The 26,145-nt window shown below is 31.2% G+C and overlaps 2 protein-coding genes across 12 annotated transcripts; both read left to right on the forward strand.

Moving 5' to 3' along the window:
* Nucleotides 1-2,564: 2,564 nt before the first annotated feature.
* On the forward strand, nucleotides 2,565-7,101 carry LOC150023017 (uncharacterized). The gene is made up of 4 exons (XM_090297270.1): nucleotides 2,565-3,921; nucleotides 4,084-4,290; nucleotides 5,627-5,697; nucleotides 6,492-7,101. Exons 1-4 carry the CDS (start codon nucleotides 2,677-2,679, stop codon nucleotides 7,099-7,101), a joined length of 2,133 nt encoding a protein of 710 aa, XP_090153396.1. The 5' UTR covers nucleotides 2,565-2,676.
* Nucleotides 7,102-17,941: 10,840 nt separating this feature from the next.
* LOC137820122 (ethylene-responsive transcription factor RAP2-7) lies at nucleotides 17,942-22,230 on the forward strand. Of its 11 annotated transcripts, none has more exons than XM_068623961.2 (10): nucleotides 17,942-19,105; nucleotides 19,287-19,312; nucleotides 19,444-19,474; nucleotides 19,602-19,689; nucleotides 19,775-19,920; nucleotides 20,156-20,200; nucleotides 20,313-20,416; nucleotides 20,521-20,645; nucleotides 21,039-21,152; nucleotides 21,640-22,230. In XM_068623961.2, the coding sequence occupies exons 1-10, from the start codon at nucleotides 18,609-18,611 to the stop codon at nucleotides 21,922-21,924; spliced, it is 1,461 nt and encodes a 486-aa protein (XP_068480062.1). In that variant the 5' UTR covers nucleotides 17,942-18,608; the 3' UTR covers nucleotides 21,925-22,230. The 11 variants fall into 11 exon arrangements, with proteins under 11 accessions (XP_068480062.1, XP_068480071.1, XP_068480078.1 ...); XM_068623970.2 differs by having other exon boundaries at nucleotides 21,643-22,230; XM_090296898.1 differs by having other exon boundaries at nucleotides 18,107-19,105; nucleotides 19,287-19,357.
* The last annotated feature ends 3,915 nt before the right edge of the window (nucleotides 22,231-26,145 follow it).

Raw genomic sequence — 26,145 nt, forward strand, 5'->3', positions numbered from 1 at the left:
TTTTATAAAGTTATGTTAGTAAAAAATATTACCTTCTTAGTATATTAAATGTGATTATGATGGTTACCCAGGAAAACTTCATCATTAATGAGTTTGCACCAATAATTAACAAGTGTAAAAAGAAAACAAAGTTTGCAGCATTTATGAGGTTCTGTGCAAAGATGCCATGGAGTTGTTTGCTTTCAATCACATGTTTTCAACTCTCTTTTTTTTTTTTATGAAAGAAAAAGAAAAGTGATAGATTACGTGTTTAAAATGTTTTAAACAGTGTCAGCATTCTAAGAATTACCATCCAAATTTCTAATTTTTAAGGAAAAGCAGAAACTATTTTAATCAGTGAAAGATAACTCTTTTTTTAAACAATAATTTGCACGAGGCTAGTAAATTCTAACTTTAATACCCCTGTTAAAAATTAAGAATTTTAAATTTTTTACACATAACAATTTACTAATTAATAATATATTAATATGAAGTTATATATGTCTTCTTAAGCGTCTAAAATTTCCACCATTAATAATTTTGTAAATATATTTTTATCTTTAATCTCTTTAACAGTTTTTCATGTTAAAATTATTAAATAGCAAAATAGATCATATTTTTCTGACCATTGGTTTGGTCAACAGCTACGATAATCAATATTCAAATTTGTTACTGATGTGTTTTCTGTAGATTACACAAATGGTACTGTACACTGTTTGAGGATAACGTAGCTTTGACACTCATGCATTTCATTTCGCTCATGTAGAGCAAAACGAGGACCATCAGAAATTAGGGATGATAAAGCAGGGTGAATCGGTAAAAAATGCGAGGTGGACTGACATTTTCAACCCGCTAACCCGCATTAGTCCGTCCTGTATTAGCTCGCAACCCGCGCGGACCAGCAGCGGGGCGGGGCGGACTGACCCGCTAACCTACAAGAAAAAAAAAACTGAACTTAGTAGCAGCAAGACAATGCAAATAGTTTTTCACAAAATTTCAAAGAAGGAAACACAACACAATCGCGTCAATAATGTTTATGTTTAATGTTTTTGAATTAATGTCTATGTTTATGTTTAATGTTTTGGAATTCAGTATTTTTAATATTTTGTAAGTGGAAGAATGTTTTGATGTTTGACTATGTTTGAAAAGGAAGAAAAATAATTTAGGTTTGATAGTAACAAATATATAGGTTTAATTTGACAATTTTTTAAAAACAAAATGTAAAAAAAAATATTTAATTTTACAAAAAAAAAAAAGAACGCGGGTTGCCCCGCAAACATGCGGGCTGACCCGCAAACCCCGCGAGCCAGCTCTTATGCGGGGCAGGTTGAGAATTCTAGCCCGCAATAATTCTGCGGGACGGGCCAACCCAACCCGTATTTTTGGGGGCCAAGCGCGGGACGGGTTGGCCCGCTTTGCCACCTCTATCAGAAATACCATTTTTCGGAAAGGAATGGGTCGCTTATAATATATTAAGCTTTAATAGTTCAACCAGAATTTTTGTAAAATTTTAATAAATTCAACTTTAATCAAGAAAAATATTTTAGCTTTGAAGAAATTTTTGAATCATTTCAAAGCATATTAAAAAAATTAGATATCCATGTTTAGAATGAAGAGAAACGTCATCATGGAGATGAGGTGGATTTTATCTTTATCTTTGATAGAAGTGATGATGAAAAAAAACATGAAATAACAGATAAAGTCAAATTGAAATTTGTTTTAAGGAAATGTAAATCTCTTATCATAATGAGTTGTGTTCAGTTGGTCAATACGATGATTACAGATCTTTTATCTTATAGTTTTAATTTGTATGAAAAGGTAAATCTCTTATCATGATGTGTAGGGTTTAGTTGGTTAATACGGTAATTTTGGATTTTTTAGCTTATAGTTTTAATTTGTATAAATAGTTTGTTTCTCTTCTTAAGCAAGTTAAACAATGATGTCGAAATTTTATCTGAACTGCTGATATTCTGAAAAAAAGTATAGCTACGGTTAATTGGGTTACAATTTGTTCTCTCCCCTTGAGAATGAAGGTTTGATGATTATGAAAATAATGCATATCGTTTTAAGTTTGCTTGAAACTTTGCTTATAGAAAGAGACCTTGGTCTTTGCTCTTGAAAGCCAGGGTTCTTAAATCAAAATATGAGTTTCAAATGGTTTATAAATTCTCATATCTTTGGCCTGTAATTAAGCAGTTTTATTTTACTATACTTGATTATAGTTTTTGGACTATTGGTATAGGTTCTTTTATTAATTTTTAGAATGATAAATTGTGTGATACTACTTCTTTAGCGAATATTATAGGATTATCTGATGGTGCTAGCATTCCGAATACATGTAGTGCTCTCAGTTTTAAACGGGTGGTGATTGGAATACATGTAGTAACAAATATTACCGGACAAAATCATTATTAGACTTAATTAGACTTAATTACAGGAATATAATCACTATTAATGAGTCTATAATTAGACTTAATTATAGGAATATAATCACTATTAATGGGTCTATAATTAGTCTTAATTACAGATGTTATGTTAGAAAAAGAATCTGTACGGTTCTAATGCTATGGTTATATATATGTATCATTGCTATAGATGAAAAACAGATTGAATAAAACAGAAAATATTCTTTCATGGTATCAGAGCACAAAACTCTGATACCCGACAAACACAAAGCAAAGGCAACGGTGCACAACCATGGCAGATGCACCAGAAAAGAATAATGCCAGCAAAGCAGAGCACGAAGGAGGAGGTGCTAAGAAGACCTACTCGCCATATGATCTCAACGCGAGTGACAATCCCGGAAACATAATCACGCAAGTCCAATTGCGCGGAGAAAATTACGACGAATGGGCAAGAGTAGTAAAGATCTCGCTTCGTGCCCGGAGAAAATGGGGCTTCATTGATGGAACACATATCCATCAAGAGGATGAGGCACCCGACCTTGAAGATTGGTGGACTGTGCAGTCCATGATTGTCTCTTGGATTCTAAACACCATTGAACCAAGCTTACGATCCACAGTAGCATATGCTGAGACTGCACATAACTTGTGGGAAGACATTAAAGAAAGATTCTCGGTCGTGAATGGACCTAGAATTCAACAACTAAGGTCGGACTTGTCAAGATGCAAGCAGGAGGGAATGGTGGTGGCAACTTACTTTGGAAAATTGAAGGTCCTTTGGGATGAGCTTGTTAACAGTGACAAAATTCCATCTTGTACGTGTGGTGGATGCAAGTGTGGGATTGGTGCTCAGTTGGAAAAACGAAGGGAGGAGGAGAAGGTTCATCAACTCCTTATGGGGTTGGATGACGCAAGCTACGGGACAGTAAGATCAAACATTCTGGCCTCAGACCCATTGCCGTCTCTGAACCGCGTATATGCTATGTTGGTACAAGAAGAAAGAGTGAGAATGATGGCCAAATCAACGGAAGAAAGGGGGTTGGTCGTGGGTCTCGCGATGCAGGCCAACTACAAAGAAAAAGGGCGTGGAGATATGGTAGAAAAATTAATGACGTGCAGTCATTGCGGTAAAAATGGTCACGACATGAAGGGATGCTTCCAATTGATCGGATATCCCGAATGGTGGGGTGACAGACCAAAAAGTGAAGGCAAATGGAACGGCAGGGGACGCCAAGGGATGCGAAACAAAGGTAACCCGACACGTGCAAATGTGGCACACGCTAGTGGAAGCAACAGTCAAGCCAACAATGACGACAAGAAACTTGAGATGGCAGGTCTGACCAGTGAACAATGGAAGGTACTGGTTGATATGATCAGCAAACAAAAATCAAATGAATCAGAGAAAATGACTGGTAAGAGCATTTGGGATTTGTGGATTATTGACAGTGGGGCATCAAACCATATGACCGGGTCACTGGAAAATTTGAGTGAAAAGGAAACTATACAAGGGTGCCCCGTAGGGTTACCCGACGGTGAACGTGTTCTAGCTTGTGAACAGGGAACAATGACTCTTGAAGAAGGACTTGAATTGAAAAATGTCCTTTATGTTCCCAAATTAAAATGCAATTTACTTTCAGTACCTCAATTGACGGATGAAGAAAATTGTGTTGTAACATTCACTGATAAATTGTGTATTATACAGGACCGCACTTCGAGGACGCTGATTGGAGCAGGTGAACGGAAAGATGGGCTTTATTGGTATCGTGGGGTACGGAAGACTCAAGCATGTCATGTCAAGATGGAAAATCAACTAGCACTTTGGCACCAAAGATTAAGACATCCGTCATTTAAGATTGTGCAAATGCTTCCTGATATAAGTGGGAAATGTACTCGTGATGAGTTGAATAAAGTTTGTGAAGTTTGTGAAAAATCGAAACAAACGAGAGATAAGTTTTTCTTAAGTGCGCATCAAGCTTTGAATATTTTTGATTTAATTCATTGTGACTTATGGGGTCCTTATAAAACTCCTTCATCCTGTGGTGCTTCATATTTTTTGACAATTGTGGATGATTGTTCACGGGCAGTTGGATCTATTTGTTAAAAGAAAAAACAGAGGTATCAATGACTTTGAAAAAAAATTTCACACTCGTTGAGAGGCAATACAACAAATGTGTTAAAATGGTTCGCTCTGACAATGGAACCGAATTCATGTGTCTAAAACAATATTTCATTCAACAAGGTATCCTTCACTAAACTTCCTGTGTCGGGACCCCGCAACAAAATGGACGCGTCGAACGCAAGCATCGGCATATTCTGAATGTTGCTCGGTCATTACGGTTTCAAGGCAATCTTCCCATTAAATTTTGGGGGGAATGCGTTTTGACTGCAGGCTACTTAATCAATCTCACACCATCCTCCATTCTAAAAGGAAAAACCCCTTATGAAGTGATCCATGGATGTGTACCCAGTTACGCGCACTTACGAGTATTTAGTTCATTATGTTATGCTCATAATCAAAATAGACAGCAGGATAAATTTGATGGTCGTAGCCGAAAATGTGTATTTGTCGGGTATCCATATAGCCAAAAAGGATGGAAATTATTTGATTTGGAAACAAAAACTTTCTTTGTCTCTCGTGATGTACATTTTTTCGAAAATAAATTTCCATATTTTGAAGCCAAAAAGATGGACACTGCACCACCATTGCAAAACCCAATTATTGCCAACTCTTTAGAAACTGGAACGGACCCACATTTTCTTCATGAAGTTGCCTCCTCAAACCTAGATGAATGCATCGTCAACCAACCCATTGCATCTCCCATCCCAGCCAAGGAGGATGCTACCCTCACAGATTACTTCGACCACACTATCAACGACTCCGATCCGTGTATAGAAGCCTCGACGCTACCCGCGGATCCACCGCCGCGTCCGACGGAGACGGCGCCGTCGGTTTCTTCACCACCGCTGACGGCCGCGGTTCCCCTTGGGCGAGGGCATCGCGCGAAGCTGCCTTCGTACGGTTACGCGATTTTGTCGCAGCCACCACGATACCATCAAGCCCCTCTGTTCCGTCACCTCCTTCAACAAAATCCTCAGGTGTTTCGTATCCTATACATGATTTTGTGAATTGTGATTCCTTTTCTAAACATCATCAAAGTTTTCTTGCCTCTTTACACACCGAGCAGGAACCCCTGTTCTTTTCTCAAGCGGTCCGAGAACCCCGGTGACGTGATGCTATGGCACAGGAGATTCATGCTCTCGAACTCAATGACACCTGGAAACTCACCGCTCTCCCTCCTGGAAAGAAGGCACTTGGGTGTAAATGGATCTACAAAATCAAATACAACTCGGATGGAACAATTGAAAGATTCAAGGCTCGATTGGTAATTCTTGGCAATCATCAAGTGGAGGGTTTGGATTACAACGAGACGTTTTCTCCTGTCGTAAAGACGGTAACCATTCGCACAACTCTAGCAGTAGCAGCTGCAAAAGATTGGGAGCTTCATCAGATGGACGTTCACAATGCGTTTCTCCATGGTGATCTTGATGATGAGGTTTATATGAAACTCCCTCCTGGCTTCCAAGAATCTCAACCAGGGGCAGTGTGCAAGCTTCAAAAGTCTCTATATGGCCTCCGACAGGCCCCCAGGTGTTGGTTTGCTAAACTATCTTCTTCTCTCACTCGTTATGGCTTCCAACAATCCCCGAAGGATCATTCCCTGTTTACTCTCAATAATAATGACATACAGTTGGTTGTGCTAGTCTACGTTGATGATCTTGTGATTGCAGGGAATAATGGTACTGCCATCCAATGTTTTAAAGGCTACTTAAATCAATGCTTTCATATGAAAGATTTAGGCCGCCTCAAGTACTTCCTGGGGTTGAAGTTGCTCGCTCCCCCAACGGAATCTTCCTTTGTCAGAGGAAATATGCCTTAGATATCATTACTGAAGTCGGATTGTTGGGTGCGAAGCCCGCCACTACACCATGTGAAGAAAATCACAAATTGAGCTCCGCTACTGGTTCTTTTCTTTCTGACCCGGCTACTTATCGTAGACTTGTTGGGAGGTTAATTTATCTGTGTTTCACTCGACCTGACCTTCCCTACAGTGTCCAAGCTTTATCTCAATTTATGCAAAATCCACGCTCCGAGCATTGGCAAGCTGCTCTTCGTGTTGTTCGATATTTAAAGGGGCATCCTGGACAAGGAATACTCCTACCTCGAGAGAACAACTTACAACTCTTTGGGTGGTGTGATTCTGATTGGGCAAGTTGTCCACTGACACGGAAATCTCTCACCGGATGGTTTATTCAACTCGGCACTTCCCCAATCTCTTGGAAAACCCAGAAACAACAAACGGTTTCTGCCTCCTCTACTGAGGCTGAATATCGATCAATGACTAAGACCACCCGAGAATTAAAGTGGATTAAAGACATTCTCGCTTCTCTACATGTTCCTCATCCTGACCCAATTCGTCTTTATTGTGATAGTCAAGCAGCACTTCACATTACTAAAAACCCGGTCTTCCACGAACGCACCAAACACATTGAAGTTGATTGCCACCTTGTTCGAGATGAAATCATTCACAAGCGCCTTCTTCCATCCTATGTGCCCACACATACACAACTAGCTGACCTTTTCACCAAAGCTCTCTGTGCTAAAAAGTTTGGAGCCATCTTGGTCAAGTTGGGCATTCAAGACTTACATGCTCCAACTTGAGGGGATATTACCGGACAAAATCATTATTAGACTTAATTAGACTTAATTACAGGAATATAATCACTATTAATGAGTTTATAATTAGACTTAATTATAGGAATATAATCACTATTAATGGGTCTATAATTAGTCTTAATTACAGATGTTATGTTAGAAAAAGAATTTGTACGGTTCTGTACGGTTCTAATGCTATGGTTATATATATATATATGTATCATTGCTATAGATGAAAGACAGATTGAATAAAACATAAAATATTCTTTCAAAATGCCTCATCTTTTTAGTCATATCATGGTTAGGGATATTCCTAATTGGATTATAGATGAGTCTGGTCATTTCACTCTTAAATTGACTAAAACTTTTTTCTTGGATCCAGGAACTCCATTTAACAGAAGAGAGGACAAATAACTTTCCAAAGTACTAGAGTTGTAAGAAAAAAAATTTAACCGATTTAAGAGTGAAACAATTAGACTCATCTAGAATCCAATTAAGAATATCTTGTTCCTCCTTAACCATGATATGATTAAAAAAAATAGACATATGCATATTATTAATTTATTTTCTTTTATTATTATATAAATACATTTATATTTTTACTATAAAAATTCATTTAATATATATAAATATATTTATATTATTATATATATATATTGTTATATTATATTGTATCATAATAAAAATAAAATAATTAATTATAAAATTTATAACATAACCAATTACGTATAATATATAATCGATTATGTTACCAATTTTATTACATGATCTTGATTATATATTATAAGCAATTGGTTATTTTATAAATTTTATAATTAATTTTATTTATTAATTATAATATATAATATTTTTAATTTTATTATAGATATACTTAATATTTTGTTTTATTATATTATTAATTATATATATATAAATAAATAATTGAAAGTAATTTTGATATTTTAATATAGTATGTAACTTTCTTTCATTTTCTTCAGCAGTAGGGTGTCGTTTTTGTTGTTTGTCCGCAGGATGGACACTTTTTACGCTTTGTATTTAACGAAACAAACAGTGTTAGTATTCGCCTTTCTAGAAGAGGAAAACAAATAAATTAAAAAATTGAATGAAAATTAAGTTGATAGATTGAAGAAAAAAATAATAATAAAGTTTCTTGATTACATTGTACTACAAATAAGAGAATACGCGACAATATTAAGCCTCCAATTTAAGTTTCTGAACGCGAGGCCCCATCAATAATGTGAATTAAATTTCATTTAAGACTAGTCAATTGTTACGTTAAATATGAGCTTGATTTAAAAGTATTTTTATTCTCTATAATTATACTCATATGTAATTTTAATCTTTTTAAAATATGTATACATATTTCTCATAATAACATATATTCAAATTAATTATCAAACTCTTTTCAACTAATTTTAGTCCGCGCGTGTTTCTCGCGGATTAGATTCAATACTTTTGTTGATTTTATTAATTTATTATTTTTATAAATGTACACATATACAACTATTCTTTTACATAATATTATTGATTATATTCATTAAACTTAATTAATATAATGGTAGTATGGCAATATATAATAGGCACTTATTTATATATGTATATATATAATATAGACAATAATTTATTTTGTGATTTTTATTCAACAAAATATAATGTGCTGTGAACAATCGTTTATATATTTGATTGTTAAAAAAGTTATATTTTTAAATCAATTTGAATTTGATGGTAAAATTATAATTTTGTTAATTATTGTATTTGTAACTTTGTTAACTTATAATCCTAACCAGTGAAGTTAGTAAGAGGGAAAATTTCATATAACTTGATTAAAAATGTAATAAATTTAAAATATAACAAAGTGCGTGTTTTACTAGGTTATTAGTTTTTTTAAAAATATCATGATCATTTAACATGAATGAGTCATGAATATTTAAAAAAAAATATATATATATATTATTTTTAATTCAAAATTTTAATAACACGTAGGTGATTTTTTTTAATATACACATTTTAATCCAAAATCTTAATAATAAGTAGGTGATTTTTTTTTAATATAGACTCATTTCTATCAATGTGAAATAAACTCACATTTATAATTTGTTCTTACAGGGTCTAGAAACAAAACTTCTTTTCTTAAAAATGTGTTGACTTCTCGGTCTTCATGATCTTCTCGGTCTCCTCTTTCAGGTTGAGCTTTCAGTCTACTCTTCTTTGGATTTGAAATTAGGCTTGGATGACTGGTAAACTCACTTAATTGGGCTGGATCAATTGAGTATCTCGGTTCTTGATCTCGGTCTCCTCTCACGGGTGAGTGTGTACCTGCAAGGCGCTCCGATGTCAAAGTCAGAATCAGTTTTATATAATTATCAGATAATTCCACTCTACTTACCTCTTGAGTTGACCATCTATTTATAATGCTCTCTTATTGGACTTAAAAACTGCTTGGATATTTTCTTTTTGCACATAATATTTTTTAAATACACCATTTTATATTTGAGTTTGTTTTATGAACTTTGCTACAATAACTAATTTAATTTTATTTATTTATATTTTTTGTATTTAATTTTTCAGTCTGATCTTTCGGCCTAGACAACACATAATCTAATAATAATATTGATTTATTCAATTGATAATAGTTAAACAAAAATTAACAAGTTAGTTATTATTATTTACTATAAACCATAATTTCTTATACCAAATAATTTTTTGCTACAGCATAGAATTATTAAAAAGCAACTTGGTAAAAAGTAAGTCTAAACAAAAATTTAAAAATGTTGAATTCCTGAGTGTCGCTGCAAGTTATCCCTTAACTTTTACAAAGATTGCTTAACCTGATCAATAGTTGAACTTTTAAATATGAACACTTTTGTCCTCATAAATTGTATGATAACATTGTACTAACAGCTAAAGTTCCCCCTAGAAAATAAAAGGTTCTTCAAATTCCCAAAAGCACCACATGTGAATGCTCTCTACTCTTCTTTTTCTGTTATATACTCACATGTTATGCATTGCATCCTGTGGAAGCACCATTGTCTTTTAAAAATTCTACTAATAATTATTCCTAATGTTTCACAGTATATAAGATTTTACCTATCATATACTAAGGTTGTTAAATTTAAAAAGTAATTAATAAAAAATTGTATTTACTATAATTTTGAATAACAGTGTAAGTTTTTTACAAATTTACTATATCTATAAAATTGAATTTCTATGCTTATACCATTCTTTTTGTTTTATCCAAAAAATATATATCATTTGTATATTTTTTTTTCTATTTTTGTCAAATTTTATAGGGCTATCATTCATTTGGCATTATAAGGCATGCGTAAGGTACATAGTAAAGCTGCCGACAAACAAAACTGTAACTAATTATATACTTGAGGGATAGTAGGATTCCAATCTTTATTTAGATAGTACAAGACAAGTCCACCTTTTTTTTTCTTCCCTCTCCTACCCCTACAGTAATGTTGTTTGAAACCACGAATATCTCGTGATTTTGGAGTGTGGGGCAGTTTCTTTTTTAAATATTATTAGTTTTAAATTTTTTATAAAAGTTTTAAAATTATTTAAGATATTCTTATTTAGATAATTGTTTTATTTTGATTAAAAAATTCAGTATCTTTACTTCCGCCGTTGTATAAAAGAGATAGGTAAGGTAAGTAAGTTGATGTTTTGTTCGGTGAATATATGTTTGATGGATAAATTCATGTGTGAATTATATGATTGTTGTATATTAGTATCTGAAAGAAAATAAAAGTTTTTTTTTCTAAAGTAGTACAATTATTTTATGATATTTTTAAAATGGATAAATTGTATCAATGATAGTAGAGATTTTGATAGAATGAAATCGTCGATCACATGAGAAATTCTGGAAAAAAAAAATCGTATACGGAATTTACGATTTCTAACTAAAATCGTATTCCATATATAGGGTCTTCTTCGTTGTTTCGATGGACATCTAAGCGGAGGTGGACTTTCATCATCATTGTTTTCTTTTTCATTGTCAGATGGAATCTCAGACCCTATTGAAGGCATTGTGGGTTAATAGCAATGCATGGTAGGAGTTTGATGAAATGTGGAGGGTGTCATTGTTGAAGTATCAAACATCTGTGATAGACCCGGAGAAAAAATATTTCCCTGCAATGAAAAATTGATGTAAGTTAATGACACTTGCTGATAGAGAAATTGGGCAGACATGTTGTTGGTGTGGTTCATAAAGCTGAATATTTGTAGTGGTTGATTGAGGGTAGATTGAAATTGGACTTGTTGTCCAAATTGTGCAACATTTGATCCAGATCCAACATGATGAGGGTGACTTTTGGAATAGTGTGGTTGACTATGAGATGACATGTCGTATTGTTGTTTAAAAAAATAATTAGTGTACGAATTTTTAAAAATAATTAATGTACGAATTTAAAAAAATAACAATATCAAATGGGTACAAATTGAACCTACATCGTCTTCAGATGTGTTTATGGGTGAGACGTAGCGAATTGGTATGAGTGATGTACCATTGCATGTAAGTTGATTATTCAAGTTGACCGTTTCCATGGAATGGTACTCCCTTAATTAAACGATATATTTTTATAGTAATTTCTCTAAAGTTATAATAGTAAATTAAATTTATCTAATTTCTATTTTTATTTTAAATACTAAAATTTATTTTTCTTTAATTATATATAAAATAAATTTATAATAATAAATTAAATTTATCTAATTTTCTATTATTTCTATTTCTATTTTAAATACTAAAAACATATATATTGAAATTATTATATATTAAAATATTTAAAACATATTTATTATATAATTTTTTTTAATTTTATATATTATTATAAGTTGAAATCTATTTCACATATACAATTTTTTATTTCTTATCTTTTAAAAAAAATTAATATGTTAAAATATAATTTAATATCAAAATCGTATATGATATTATTTAGAAATTGTAAATTCTGTATGTGATTTTTATTTTTTTCAAAATCTTTATTATAATTGATGATTTCTTTCTATTAAAATTTTTACTGTAATTAACTATTAACTCATTTTAGAAATAAATAAAAAATACTCAGAGAATATAAAAAAAAGGTGCACTACATTAACGAAAAAACCAAAATAAATTATTGTAGTTCATGACTTTTTGTATGTTGATGAATTATTAATCTAATTATTTTTTTTATGTGTCTTTGTATTATGAATTGCGATGATCAAACATATATGAAATTAGTGAACATTATTAGTCATTTTAAAAAAAAAAATATTTACTGTCACAATTATTCAGCTTATCCAATTAATTGTGTGCGTCTATCTCCAAACATTTAAAGTACAACATAAATACAACAAGCATAAATCAAAAAAATAAGTACATCCTAATTTTATTTTTTGAAAACATGTTTAATAAATATTTATTGTTAATAAATAAACTTATATAAATTATTCAGAAATCAATTCAGATCTGTTGTAATTTTTAAAAAAATATTAGAAAAATCCACAACTATCATATATAAATATTTTATAGTTAAAATAAAAATATAAAAAATTGACTTCTCTAAATATATTAATTATTTTTTTAAAAGACATATTTTTTTCAAGAAAATTGTTTTTTAAAACAAATACTTTCCTATTATAGAAATAGAAAACAAGTTGAACTTGACATAACAAAGAAAAAATAGCCTAAAAGGGTAAAATGTGCATGGTCTTTATTTTGGGACCACAAGTGTGAAAGTTGTACAAATTCACGATTGTGATTGTGAACGCGAGAATCAGAGCGTCTAGTCAACACAAACATGCGAGACTCAGATTTTCGGAAAATACAAAGAACACGTTTCAACGGGTGGTTGTGATAAAACATTTCTGTTACTGATTAAGGATAAAGTAAATAATTTTACTAGTGCGTGAGAAATTGTTTTTATTTAATAAATTGTACTTGAGAATATTCTTAGTTAATGAGAATGGTATAATTCATAATGTTAATGTTAATGAAGTTGCTTTAAAAATTAAGTAAAGCTGTTTTAATGAATTTTATCATTGCAGGAATTTTTATATAATTTTTTTAATAAAAATTATTTTAAATGAGAAAATTAATAAAAATACATTAAGTATTTATATTGAGTTAATTATAAGATATGTAAAATTAGGTTAAATATTCACTTTAACTACTATAATATTCAGTGAATTTCTTTGTAAAATAGTAAATACTACCAAACATTATAAAGTCAATGATATTTAAATAAATTATTTATTTAAGCAATAATGCAGTGTAAATGCTTAATTTTGTGTGTAATAACCTCATGTCTAATAACTCCCATTTCACCATTCAAATTTTCAATCTTTCTTTTGTTGTTATATTTGATTAGATTTTCAAAATTGAGTAAGTTCATTTTTATTTTAAAAATTTATTGTTTTTTTATTTTTAATTTTGTCATTAATTTTGGTGAGGTCAGTTGAGTAAAGTTTTTATCTGGTTTGATTAATCTTATATTGAAATTTGGTTTATGTTTAGATAACTGACATAAAGTCCTCAAGTTTTTGTATAACATTTTTCACTTAGATTTTGAAAGGTTGTTTTGGAGATAAGTTTTTCACGTAAGGGAAGCTAGTACTATCTTTCAATAGAACTTTATGTCAGAAGAACTGGATGTGAAGAATACGTGGTCACAAGTTCCAAAACTTTATTACAAATTAAAATAAATTTTAAATGATGAAAGTGGTTGAAAGTTTTAAAAAATTGGATAAGTGGTTAATAATTTAAATTGATTGTGATATACATTATAAAGTTAAATCTTAGTTTTAAAATGAGGTATACCCGCTCTCCGTCTCAAATTCGCTTACTAGAATTTCCGTATGCTAAGCGAATTTGGATATATAGAGTTTGGAGAGCTTCCAGCTCCTAATTCGCTCAATACTTTCCCCCTCCGCTTAAGTAGATTTTACATGTAAAGTTTGGGGAGATCTCAACCTCAAATCTTCTCAACAAAATTTTTCTGCGCTAAGCAGATTTGAGTTGCAATTTTTGGATGTTCTTTGTCTCAAATTCGCTCGAGCCAAATTTCCCTGCACTAAGTGGATTTTTCCTAAGCTTAAGCTCCAACTTCATGGACTCGAGCCATTTTAACGACACTTTTCATTTTTGCTTATCTACTTGTTTTTTTTTTCTATAAGTCATGAAATTGAGTTAAATATTTTAAAAAATTACCATTTTGTAAATTGGAAGTGATCACAACTTTCAAATGTCTATATTTGATTAAATTTATGCAATGTAAGTGTTTAAAACAATTATTCAATTGTTTTGTGAAATTTTAATGATATGTGATTATTATTGATATTTTTTTAACTTTTTTTAAAGTATAAATTTATGTGTGATTGGATTGTATGTTGATGAATGAGTTGAATTATGAATTATGTGGATTGTGATCAAGACATAGTAATGTCAGGAAAGGAAATAGTGTGTTGAGATAGTTAGGATGTGCATTGATTAGGGAATTGCCTAGAAGGAAATATCCTAACTCCATTAGTTTATTGAAATCATATAGATGAAGATTATCAGGTGGTGAGAGTCGAATCAGACTCATAGGACTATGTCTACGGTTTGAAAAATAATCTGGTATGACAAGTCACATGAATTAACCATTTCATACGGGATGGTTGGTTGAATGGATTCATATGTATATATCGAGTAGTATGCCCAGTGCATATTTCTGGGTTTGAATAAATGCACAGGTCTTTCAAAAGTAGAGTTAAGTATTTGTGTGTAATGTTAGTGGATTTCTGACATGAGTGATATTGAACTATGCCAATAGATTTCTGACATGAGTGATGTGAAACATGATATGTTTATAAACACTTGGTTCTTTAATATATTTGGAATAAATGAAGTGTGATGATTCATATGATCGTGATTGAATAATTCAAATCTAAAATTTTATCGAACATTTTAAGAATCACCAGCTTACCATGTTTTCTTGTTAGTGTTTTTCTTTTTAAAAATCAATGATTATGTGTTGCACGTAAGTAAAGGATGTTGCAGGTTATGGAACTCTGAAATGAAAATGGTGGAATTTTTTTTATTTTTTTCCTTTTATGTTTTGTTTATATTTTGGAAATTCATATATGAAGAAAAAATATTTTATAATATAATAGTATAATAGTGTAAACTTTATTTATACATTAAACTTTATGACATAATATTTTCATAAGGTAACTCAAATGTTACATTTTGTGGGACTTAACTATTTTTCATTGATAACACGAGTAATTTATAAAATAAAATAGATATATTAATCTAGTTTAAAATGATCTCCGGAGAAATTATATGAAGGAATTAAAGATACAAATATATCAAGTATATAAATAAACTATATGAAATTTTAATTGTGCTTTGAGTTTTATCAAGTTTAATAGTTATTTTGTTTTATGAATAAAATATATACTACACAAAATGTCAATTTGGATGCAAGTTTATTTTTTATAAGAATGTTTATAGATGATTATTGAATATTAATATGGACAAAATAGTTAATCCAATCTTTATTGGTCAGACTTCTTATTGGTCCGTAAAAAATAGAGAATGGATTAAATAAGTTAGAAAGTTTGGTTTGTTCCACTAATAAATAGATTTATCACTTAATAATTATGATCTCAAAATATGTATATAAAAAACAAAATATAAATTTTTAAAATAGAGAGGTATTGCTTAAGTGAGACATAATTTCTTAAGCGATAACTTTTTAGTAGAGATAACTAACATTCATTTTTCCTCACTTATGTTGTGGATCAATGGTTAAGTGTCACTTAATAATTATGATCTTAAAACATGTATATAAAAAACAAAATATAAATTTTTAAAATAGAGAAGTATTGCTTAAGTGAGACATAATTTCTTAAGCGACAACTTTTTAGTAGAGATAACTAACATTCATTCTCCCTCACCTATGTCGTGGATCAATGGTTAAGTGTCCATAATCTTAAAGGAGAGATAATTGATTCGATTTTTTTTTCTTCCTTACTTAAGCATTCAGAAAAACCTTTTAGCATTCAAACTTTGAGAGAAGAGAATCAATTCAAACTCTTCCTCTCTTAATTTAAGAATTATGGTTTGAGCAAGAAACTTTATCACTTATATAGCTAAATGGATGATTGAGTGATAACGTACTCTATCTTAACATCAAATCTCACTCTTTGGATTTTGCTTAAGTAATCTTCTTACCGCTTGAACCCTATCCAAATGATTCTCTTGTTTAAGTGACATATTTAATATAAACAACTTAGTTTGATTTCTAGTTAAATTAAGACAATATTCCTATTAATGCTAAACATTATTTCTCAATACAAGTGAAAATATTGTTCTCTATTCAATTAAATTCAAACACTTAATTCATTCAATAATAAAATAATAATATCATAATCGCTAATTCATACGAACATTTCAATTTTAACTTCTAAAATTACACAAAATGATATAAAACTTAAGAGTTTATGTATACATTTTTTAATCCTACATCATCAAAAGACATCAAATATTCCATTAGTTCATTCAAAGTATCTATCCAGGCTTGCAAATCATCTGAATTATGACTATAAATTTCACATGTATCTAACTTGAAAAATGAGTTATTTCAAAGATAAAAAAGACACCAAGGAGATTCGAGATACATGAATAATGAACAAATTCATATAAAAAAACATACTTTCAACCAAAAAAATGAAAATAATGAATTTGTATAATATTTTCTCCCTCCAACTTAACTAAGTGGAACTTAATTCAAATACTAAAATATCATTATATTTTTTATTAACAAATATTCATCTTTTTTCTGCTCAATTGTCATATAAAAATAAATAAAAACTTGCAAATGAAAAAAAAATAGGAAATTCAAAATTTAAGAAAAAAAAACTTAATTATATATAATAAGTTAGATATGATCTATTTTCTATTGTAGTGTGAGATATATACATATATAATTTATTAACTTAAAAATAATAAACTTTTTATTATTAGTCTATATTTTAAATGACCAAATCACTCGTAGACATGCATTGTTGCTATGTTTTTTATTTTAAAACATAAAAAAATACAAAGTACCTTTATTATTATTATTATTATTATTAGTGGAAACACAGACGGGTATGTCTGTGTATCCATATTTTTCTCTTTTACTATTTTTTACGATGATAGAAATGTAAGATATATACAGAAATAATTTTGGATGATGAGTTGAAATTGAAAAGCAAAAAATAAAGTACAGAGAGTGATTGAAAATATACGTTATTTTATTTTATATAAGATGTAGTGTGAAAATGTGTGATAATATGTTTTCTATCTTCCTTTTGTTATCTTAAAATAAGGAACTAAGAGGAGAATGAGAAAGTCATATTTTTTTTTTCAAAAATATGTTTAATAATTAATACTATTTATTACAACATTAATAGAGAGGAATTTTATCTTGTCAAATTATAATTAATGAGTTCAATTGTATAAAATATATGATTAATAATCAAATACTTCATATATTTTGTGTGTATATATATATTATATTAATTTATATATATATATATATATATATATTAATTTATATATATATATATATATTAATTCTGATGATCATAAATTGACAAATTTTGTTATAATTTATTTGATCTTATGAAATTCTAATTTATTTAAAGAAAGTGAATGAATACTTAAAATATAATTGAACAGGACAGTTCTACAGATATTTACATCCACGGGACAACCAAAATAAATACGTTCATACTCATATATAATTTTTTCTTTAATTTATTTTTTCATATTCTAACATCGCTTGTTCAGTAGTTTACCCATAACAACCCTCGAATCCAAATGAGAGAAGCCATAGTTTCCTTCAACAAGACGGTGACCCTCGGAGAGAGAGAGAGAAAGAGTAAGAAAAATATCTTTTCCCTTTTGTAATATCGGTGACCGGTAACCGAATCAACGGGTCTCCATCTCATGAGAGAGAAAATGTTTATATATTCCTTCCCTCTTAAAATGAGTCTCAGTACAAAGAAAGTGTTTCTTCCCTTCACACCCCTCTCTCTCTTCCATGGAATCCAGTAGTCGGCGACGCTTACACTTTCTCCGGCGACAATGAACTCATCGCCGGCGAAGTGGTTCGCGTTGCTCTCGTCTCACTCGTTCCTTCAGTTCCCTCCTCTCACTCCTCCTTTTCCGGTCGCCGGAAAATTCACCTGGCGTCCTCTCAAAGACTGAACGAATCGGAAAACTATAAGCGATTCCGTTTTCTTCTTGAATTTTCTTTTTACCAGTCTCTCTTTGTCTCTTTCTCGATCGGTAGCTCGGTTACATTCGGTTGCTTTCGATCGGATCCATTTCTTAGTCGGAAACACCGTCGCTAGCGACGTGGAAGTTTAGTTCAATAAGCCTTGGCTAACGATAGAAAACCTTAGGAATTATAAAAGAGGAAAGTGGAATTTAAGAGTTAGTTTGGTTGTTTAGTTAGTTAACGTCTTTAACGGTGTAACTAAATATAAACGTGACGATGTTAGATCTTAATCTCAATGCGGAGTGGACCGATTCGGCTCGTGACGGTGACTCGCCGTTACCGTTAGAGAAGTTTCCTGAAGGTTCGCGGAACCAAATGGCGGAGTCAGGGACTTCTAATTCCTCCGTGGTGAATGCGGACGGGTCGAGTAACGGCGGCTGCGACGAGGACTCGTGCTCCACGCGCGCTGATGACGTGTACACCTTCAATTTCGATATCCTTAAAGTGGAAGGTGCGAGCGACGTCGTAACGAAGGAGCTGTTTCCGGTGAGTGAAGGAGTGGCTACGTCGTCGTTTTCAGCGAGGAAAGGTTTCGTGGATCTCGCGTTCGATCGTGAGGGAGGGAATAGTGAGATAAAGATGCTTCAGCCGCAACCTCAGACTCAGACTCAGCAACCGGCGAAGAAAAGTAGGAGAGGACCAAGGTCTCGAAGCTCACAGTACAGAGGGGTTACCTTTTATAGAAGAACGGGAAGATGGGAATCGCATATCTGGTTAGTGAATTTTTGTAGTGATATGAAGTTAGCTCGCTTTGATTTTGTTTTAGTTGCGTTTTCTTCCCTTTTTACGGGGAAGGGAATATAAGTCTGTGTGAAGTTTGGTTTTGGTGATTCGTGGGTTGAATTGCATCTGACTTTTTGTTCTTTGGTCTATTTTTGTAATTATTTGGTGTAGGGATTGCGGGAAACAAGTCTATTTGGGTATGGATTTTGATTTATGAATTTGTGAATTTCGGTGTTTTTAGGGTACATAGTTTTGTACTATTTGAAATCTTATTCTATGGTTTACTATTTTAAGCATCTTTTGACAGAATTGGTATTTGAACTTGTAGGTGGATTTGACACGGCTCATGCTGCTGCTAGGTAGAGCTTTGTGCTTATTTTGGTTCTCTTTCTCTTAAATTTCGGTTTAAGAAATGGTCAACTGTTTTTTTATTTTTGGGGATTAGATTCTTTTGCTCGTCAACTGACTTGGGGTGTTCAATATTAGAGCCTATGATCGAGCTGCTATTAAGTTCAGGGGAGTTAACGCTGACATCAATTTCAATCTGAGTGATTATGAGGATGATTTTAAACAGGTTAGAAAACTCAGAAGACTTGGTGGATATGAAACTAGATTGTGCTTATGATTTGATTTTTAATCGTTTTCTTACTTATGGACAGATGAAGAATTTGTCCAAGGAGGAATTCGTACATATACTGCGCCGTCAAAGTACTGGTTTCTCAAGAGGAAGTTCTAAATACCGTGGAGTTACTCTCCACAAGTGTGGCCGGTGGGAAGCTCGAATGGGACAATTCCTTGGCAAAAAGTGAGGACCTACTTTTACTAGTTAACTTTAAGTAGTGATCTACTGTGATTATTCTAGAAGTTATGAATTCGAGTACCTATTTGCCGACAAAATGAATTGGTTTCAGCTTAGGTCTTAATGCATCTTTATGCGTTTTTCCATGTTTGGAGAAACGTGTCTAAGATGTAAGATGCATGTTTTCAACGAAACGATTGGAAGGTATTTTAGTTATAGAGATTGCAATGCTTTCATGCAGGTATATATATCTTGGATTATTCGACAGCGAAGTAGAAGCTGCAAGGTCCTTTGTTACATGAATTACTTTCTTCCTGTACTGAATTTATTACACTGACTTGTCAAAACTCATTTGGTTCAATCCAACACGTATCTCCCTTTTGATTTTCTTAAATCAGGGCTTATGACAAGGCAGCTATCAAATGCAACGGAAGGGAAGCAGTGACTAACTTTGAGCCAAGTGCATATGAAGGAGAGATAAAATCTGCAGCCATTAATGAAGGTGATACTCTCATAGTTAATATCTTTTATTTTTTTTAATTCCAATTGAATTTCTAAATGAAAATGTTCCTTTTGTGAAATCTGGTTATATATTTTTGAACACAGTTGGCAATCAGAATCTTGATCTCAATTTGGGCATAGCAACCCCAGGACCTAGTCCCAAAGAAAATTGGGAGCAACTTCAGTTCGCCTCTGTCCATTACAACACGCATGGTGGAATAAGTTCAATGGTACAATTGAACTTACATATTTATTTTATTTTAGGTTTCTTCTAAATTATGTGGAATGAAGGTGTATAACTTTGTTTTTCTCAAGTTAGGGCTAGCTTGAATACCTGTTCAGTTGAGTTTATGGCATTTGAATCAACCCTGGAAAGTGGGAAAAGAGTAAAACAAACGAACTTAGTTTAATAAAACTCTTATTATCATGATACCCAGTGACAATATGTTTGTCTCGATGCAAATCTTTTGTAGCCTTTATAGGTTTACATGTAGCTAATTTCATCCTGTTTTCCTTTGATTTCATTGATCTTTGTAGAACTTTAGGTTTATGGTATTTTTTTTTTATTAACTCTAGACGTGCAATTTAGTGATCATAATTGGCATGGTTCTCTTTATATGCAGATGGAAACCAATGTTAATTCAGGAATTGGTAATCCATCTTTGAAAAGACTGGTTGTAAGTGAAGATTGTCCTTCTGTATGGAATGGAACGTGTTCTAGTTTCTTTCCCAATGAGGTAATCCATATGGTGTTCATTTCTTGTTTCTTTATTAGGTACTTCCTTTAAAACATTTACAATTGTTTCCTTGCTAGGATCTTCATTTTCATTAGAATACTGAAGAATGCTTCACTTTTAAATATGGTAATTCATGGCAAAAATTGATTGTTTATGATCAGGATTTACTGATTAACTTGTACAACCTTTTGGTGTATTTTTTGTTATTGGAGACTCAAGGGAATTGTCGGGATTATGTCTATATATGTGTGTGTTCAATGTTTTACTTATTCTGTTAACAAAAATGAATTGGTCCAAAATATGTCTGAATGTTACTTATTCTGTTAACAAAGAAGCATTGTGTGATTTTCGCTGGATGTTCTGTTAGGTTCATTTTATTCTTGTAACATTATTTGTACATTGAACTTCGATCGTAAACAAATATAATTGTGGCATGCAGTTTTGTATGTGACTATGTAAGACTGTAATATATTTGTTAATAATCTAGCAGGAAAAAACAGAGAGAATGAACATGGATCATTCAAAAGGATTCCCCAACTGGGCGTGGCAAACACATGCCCAGGTGAATGCTACCCCAGTGCCAACGTTCTCTGCTGCTGCAGCATCATCAGGATTCTCAATTTCAGCTACCTTTCCTCCCACTGCCACCTTTCCAACAAGATCTATGAACTGCAATCCCCACCAGAGTCTCTGTTTTACTTCATCCAGCGCGCATTCCAGCAATGCGTCCGAATATTATTACCAGGTTAAGCCCCCGCAGGCACCACTATAGCCGATATTGTACTACTGATTAAAGGTAAACCATAAAGTGCTTGCGCTCAAAATTCTTTGTATAATTCAGTAACCGATTGGTGTATACTGAGATTTGATTTGACCCCCTGTTGTGATAAATCATCTCTCAAGGAAATGCTATTTTTAGCTCACTAGCAAAACGATGTAGCTGTTTTTTTCTCAAGTTTGTGGGGAATCAAAATTGCTTCATGGCTTGCTCACCAATCTTGAGATTATAGGTGTACTAATTGTGCATCCCAGAAATGGGAGAAACATTAAGAGTATTTTTATTTTCCGTTGTTTAGTACATTGTGAATATTGCCAGTGGGATTTGGGATCTCTTCACCAAATTAGGTTTACACCAGTACCACTTGTTGTTTTCAGAATGGCAGTTAAATCATATTCATATGGCGCCTTGCTATTTTTTTTATCAGGGAGAATGAAACAGAACCAAACAAAATGTTTAGAATGGATAAAACACTATCTTTAAGAGTTTTTTTTTTCTTTATCTTCATATTAATCATTAGTATTCTGGTTGGGTGATGGCGATACCTTCCGACTCATCATATCAAAATGAAAAAGAGGAAAGAAAAGAACTGTACTATGAATAGTGAGCCACCCTGCATCTCCCAATGAGAATGTTAATGGGTGGCAAAAAGTTATATTACACTTGTCAAGTTGACAAGGTACTAAATTGGTAACAGAGCAGTTTCATTCAAAATTGTTAACTATTACATGAGTGGAGCAGGCCAAACCTATTGGGGAATTGAACAATGGATGTTACTATTCATTGCGTATTCATATGCTCTCTGTATGATTGTACCGTCAGAAAAATGTTCAGTCAATGACAAAGTGTCTGTTTTCCGGGCCTACGGTTACAGGTGTTAAGGTGTCTGCCGAGAGGGTTTTGACCCCTAAAAGCCGTGTGAGGCAGTTCCATTTGGGCACTTGTCAGTTCAGTGTTTTTACGTGTTTATATTCAGATGATAGAGAATCGCAAATAACCATTCTAAAAAGGGAGAAATTTTTTCTTTCCTGGTCGAAGGTATGGCGAATGAGTAGTTTTGTCAATTCGAGGTATCGGAAGAAAGCGACAATACATAATAAGATTATCAGCGCACTTAATATATTAATAAAGAGAGAAGTAATATGGGTACACAAATTATTAGTTTACTTTTATTTGGTATAACAAGACAAACAATAATCCTTATATATATTGTTTTTCTACTTCATTTCTCTGAGTTAAGTAACATGATTGCAATAAATCTAGATTCTATGTTTCTTCAGGTAAACAATTGCGGCTTTGTTGTTTGAATTGTTCTCAACGCAAAATGCGGCAACAAAAATTTAATGCAAGCACGTTGTTTATTTACGCAATGCAAGATGAACTTGGTGGGTTTTATTAACTATAGGTGTGAAGTTAATTTGTTTTGTGGGAATATGAAAAAGTAAACAGATAAAATATGATTTATGGTCATTCATATGTGAATGGATATGTTCTGGTATGGGCATCTATCCAAATGGAGGCCATATTCTCCTATTCCCCCCACTTCTTTGATCTCTTTGCTGCCACTTCTGGCTGCTGGCTACTAAAGCTAACAAATCATGTCATTTTCATAAATCACAAATTCAATTTGCACCACAAATGTAACTTGTTTATATTCATTCAAAATACTTTATTTGATAGTTGAGGTTAATCCTAAAATATTTTTGAGATTCTTTTGTCCTCTTTCATCTTTTCTTTTGTGTTCAGGGGGAACTTTTAAGTGCTTTATGCTTTCACTCATATTTTATAATTTATTTTGTCTTTTATTTCTTTTTATTCTTCTATCTATTTCTCATTTCTTTATATCCCAAATCCATTCCAAAATGAAATTATTTTTTTACTATTATTTACATATAACAAAACCAGGAGATGGATATGTGATAAAAAAAAATAAAGACAGAATAGATCCAATATTTAATATAGATCTTTTTTATTAATTATAATATGATAAAATATTTAATTTTATTAAAAAATATTTTATTATAATAACATATTGAGAATTGAAATTAAGTCTCACTGAGGATAGACTGAAATTCTTACTCATTTATATATTATTATTTTTAATTGATATGGGATCTTCATTAACTTATTGTTTTTTCTTCTCTAATTCTTTGAATTTGTCTGTAATAGGAAAAAAGTTAACAAATTGAGTTGAGAATCAGACTATTGTTAACATATTTAGTTTTTCTGTTTTAAGTTATTGGACTTTGTTTGTTTGGTCTAACTTTTTTTTTTCTGTTTCAACTAAGTATTAGATTATGTACGAGTAGGTAGCTCTATTTAATGCACCACATCAGACAAAAAAATATTTATCTTCATTTCATTAACAGGAATAACTATCATAACAAAAATTAAACAATGGATATTTATAATAAAATAAAAAAGTTTTAAATTGGATTAAAAATACCTAAATTTATAATACATTTAAAATTTAAATAAGTCTTTGAAAAAAATTACATTCTTTCCTAAATCTTTATTACATTCTTACCTTGTTGCCTTATCCAGAGCTAATTAGACTATTGCAATATTGTCCACCACTACTTACTCCTACTTCATAAAGAAAACATGTAAAATGTGTGGCTGGAAACAACAAAACACCCTAATCGGTCTAGGAATAAAAGGATCACAATCCAATTTCTTTGTTTCTAACTAACTCAATCTTGTAACTGTTACTATTTTGATGGGAGACAGTTTCTCACTTCAATCTAAAAATTAATTGTGTATTTCTTTTGCAATGTTTCACAACAGAGTAAGATAATAAATATATATTAGAAAGTTTTTTTTTCTGTTCAGTTGAAAATCTAAATAGTTATACTAATATACCAATAGTCTCAACATGTAGCATGAGCTCATTGCATTCTGGAACCCATAATTTAAAGGTGCATTACCCCGGGTGGTAAAAAGACAAAACTTCTTCTGTTAAAAATTTATAAAATACATTTTAAATTTTATATTTCAAAATATATTTTCGAATTAAAAATCATTCTACATTGTGTAATTTAGAATGCATTAATACACTCTCAGTTACATTACATATTTTAAAATGTATTTCTATATCTAAAAATATATTTTAAATTACATAATTTGAAATATATTTTTTAATTTGTATTTTAAAATGTACATTTTAAATTATTATTTTTTTATTTTTGAATTATACAATCCAATAAATTTATATTTATGGAATGTATAATTTAAAATTCAATTTTATTTATATTGTACATTTCAAATTGCAAAAATATTAATCTTTCATATTTTAAATTGTATAGTCCACGAAAATCTATTCACAATTTAAAAACTGAAAATAAACATCACATACCAGAAAGTAAATTTGAAAATTTAAAATCTAGAGAGTGCATGTTGAAACTATTATTGAGGTGCAATTAGGTGGTTTGTTTGATAAAATGTTCAAGTTTTAAGATTATACCAAAGTAAACATAGTAAGTCCAAGCAATATGATAAAAGTTATTAATTAAATTTTATTAAGAAAATCATAAATTTTGATGAGTTTTTCATTTTATTTAACTTTAAAAAAAAGACATAGCCATTCAAAGTGCTATATGGCGTTTAGTGAAAAAATATTCATATATGATTTTTTAATTTCTCTTATTTTTTTAATTGTTAATAAACTTCAACAAATAAAATTATATACAGAAAGAAATGTGCTTGAAAGTATATTTTATTACCATCTTTGTATAGACTATACAACTGTAACATTTCCTCACTTGATACTATCAGTAATAAGTGAAATTATTGTATAAACAAAAATTATGTGCTGTGGAATAAGACAGTTTTCATATAACATGTTAATTTTTATAAATTGAAAAAATACAGTTTAATATAGAGATTGATAAGGAATCCTCAAACATATAATAATTCATCTCTCTATCCCTTGTGTGGTGTCAAATAAATTGAAATACGGATGAGAGTAACAATAATTCCATTCGACCTCTATAATTTAAGAAGGCACCCATATAATTTCAAAATTCAGTTTTTTCCTTTGAAATTTTATTTTGGAATGTAGATTCTAAAATATAAAAAATGTATTTTAGACTGTATATTCTAAAATATATTTTTTTTATTTTAGACCATAAATATTAGCAGGTTCCAACAAATCCTACTTGCTACTAATGTCCTGTAATAATTGGTGACAACACATCCATATCAAAAGTAACTGCA

The sequence above is a fragment of the Phaseolus vulgaris genome, chromosome 11 (assembly GCF_051622355.1).
Source record: "Phaseolus vulgaris cultivar YP4 chromosome 11, ASM5162235v1, whole genome shotgun sequence".
In the NCBI taxonomy this organism is placed as follows: Eukaryota; Viridiplantae; Streptophyta; class Magnoliopsida; order Fabales; family Fabaceae; genus Phaseolus; species Phaseolus vulgaris.